The sequence below is a fragment of the Calidris pugnax genome, unplaced genomic scaffold (genome assembly GCF_001431845.1).
Source record: "Calidris pugnax isolate Ruff unplaced genomic scaffold, ASM143184v1 scaffold685, whole genome shotgun sequence".
In the NCBI taxonomy this organism is placed as follows: domain Eukaryota; kingdom Metazoa; phylum Chordata; class Aves; order Charadriiformes; family Scolopacidae; genus Calidris; species Calidris pugnax.
This window is the reverse complement of record NW_015091405.1, coordinates 20,003-22,463: the sequence shown is the minus strand read 5'-3', so window position 1 is coordinate 22,463 and position 2,461 is coordinate 20,003. Positions and strand designations below refer to the sequence as shown.

General features: G+C 63.0%; 1 protein-coding gene across 1 annotated transcript in view; it reads left to right on the top strand.

Moving 5' to 3' along the window:
• LOC106899533 (FTS and Hook-interacting protein-like) overlaps window positions 1–2,461 on the top strand; it is a gene marked incomplete at both ends in the record, with an annotated part of 10,754 nt that overhangs the window by 571 nt on the left and 7,722 nt on the right. The window contains one exon of the mRNA XM_014961408.1: window positions 1,237–1,623. Coding sequence (XP_014816894.1) covers window positions 1,237–1,623 — 387 coding nt within the window. The remainder of the gene's footprint in view (window positions 1–1,236; window positions 1,624–2,461) is intronic.

Below are 2,461 nucleotides of genomic sequence, written 5' to 3'. Positions count from 1 at the left end.
CACCTTCTTCTCCAAACTGGCCTGGGAGCTGTGTCCCTGCCTCTCTGCCTTGGTGGGGATAACCCCCTGTAAGGAACCCTGCCTGTGCACTAACGCCAGGAGAAGGGTGGGTGGATGGATGGATGGATGGGTGGGGAGGTTGCTGGGGAGACGGATGGCTGGGGAGAGGGATGGATGGAGGAGTGGATGGATGGATTGGGAGATGGAGGAGTGGATGGATGGATGGGGAGATGGATGGGGAGGTGGATGGATGAGTGGATGGCTGGGGAGAGGGACGGCTGGATGGGGAGATGAGTGGATGGATGGGGAGATGGATGGGGTGGATAGATGGAGGAGTGGATGGATGGATAGATGGGGGGATGGATGGATGGTTGGATGGATGAGGAGAGGGATGGATGGAGGGATGGGGAGATGGATGGATTGGGAGATAGATGGGGAGATGGATAAATGGATGGATGGGGAGGTGGCTGGGGAGACAGATGGATGGGGAGAGGGATGGATGGGGAGATGGATGGGGTGGATGGATGGATTGGGAGATAGATGGGGAGATGGATAAATGGATGGATGGATGGGGAGGTGGCTGGGGAGAGGGATGACTGGAGAGATGGATGGATGGAGTAGTGGATGGATGGGTTGGGAGATGGAGGAGTGGATGGATGGATTGGGAGATAGATGGGGAGGTGGATGGATGAGTGGATGGCTGGGGAGAGGGCCGGCTGGATGGGAAGACGAGTGGATGGATGGATGGATGGGGAGATGGATGGATGGATGGCTTGGGAGATGGATGAGTGGATGGATGGATTGGGAGATGGATGAGTGGATGGATGGATGGATTGGGAGATGGATGGGGAGATGGGTGGATGGATGGGGAGATGGATGGATGGATGGATGGATGGATGGATGGATGGATGGATGGATGGATGGATGGATGGATGGATGGATGGATGGGGAGGTTGCTGGGGAGACGGATGGCTGGGGAGAGGGATGGATGGAGGAGTGGATGGATGGATTGGGAGATGTATGGGAAGATGGGTGGATGGATGGGGAGATGGGTAGATGGATGGATGGGTTGAGAGCCTGGCCCAGGTTGCCCAGAGAAGCTGTGGCTGCCCCATCCCTGGAGGGGTTCAAGGGCAGGTTGGAGGGGGCTTGGAGCACCCTGCTCTGGTGGGAGGTGTCCCTGGGTGGAACCGGGTGGTCCGTAAGGTCCGTTCCCAGCCCGTTCTCTGGTTCCAGGTGGAGCAGCTGAAGCTCTACGAGATGCTCATCAGCCAGGCCCGGCAGCCCCTGCTGCGGCACAAGCCGGTGCTGACGCCGCTGCTGCGGCTGCTGAGCCTCTGCGCCGAGCCCACCTCCCCCCCCCTGGAGAACAGCCTGGTCCTGCTCCTCAACCAGCTCTGCGTCTCGGTGGCCAAGGAACCCGCCGTCCTGGAGCTCTTCTTCCACAGCCCGGCCGACCAAGGCCCCGCCAACCTCATCATCTTCTCCCTCCTCATCCCCTTCATCCACCACGAGGGCGTGCTGGGCCAACAGGCCAGGGACGCCCTGCTCCTCATCATGGCCATGTCGGCCAGCAACCACGCCGTGGCCAAGTCCATCACCGACAACTCCTACTTCTGCCCGGTACGGCCCGGGGTGACCCGGGGACGTGTCCCCCCTCCATCCCCAGGAGCTCCATCCACGGGGTCGGGTTTGGCTCCTGGGACAGGAGACACGGCCGTTCCTGGAGGAACATCCTGGTCCAGGGAGGAGAGAGGGCTTGGAGATGGGCTGGGGACCAGGGGACGGTGCCCTGGGGACAGTGGGGGGCGTAGGGGCCAGCAAAGGTCCCTGGCTTTGGACTGGGATGGGGTGGGCAGGGATGGTGGCCACGGGGACAGAGTGGGTGGTGATGGTGGCCACGGATGGGATGGAATGGCCAAAGCTGGTGGCTGGGGATGGGACGGGGCAGGCAGAGACGGTGGCCAGGGACCCAGGGGGATGGTGGCCAGGGATGAGATGGTTTGGCCAAGGATTGGTGGCCAGGGATGGGACAGGGTCGGTGGCCGGGGACCTGGGGAACATGGGGTGGGAAGGGACAGTGGCCAGGGACCCGGGTGGCCAGGGATGGTGGCCAGGGATGGGACAGGGTGGGCAGGGATGGTGGCCAAGGATGGGGTGGGGTGGCCAGGGATGGTGGCCAGGGGACCTGGGGGGAACAGAGTGGGCAGGGTTGGTGGCCACGGATGGGATGGATTGGCCAAAGATGGTGGCCAGGGACCAGGACGGAGCAGGCAGGGATGGTGGCCAGGGACCCAGGGGGATGGTGGCCAAGGATGGGATGGAGTGGCCAGGGATGGGACAGGGTCGGTGGCTGGGGACATGGGGTGGGAAGGGACAGTGGCCAGGGACCCGGGTGGCCAGGGATGGTGGCCAGGGATGGGACAGGGTGGGCAGGGATGGTGGCCAGGGCCCCAGGGGG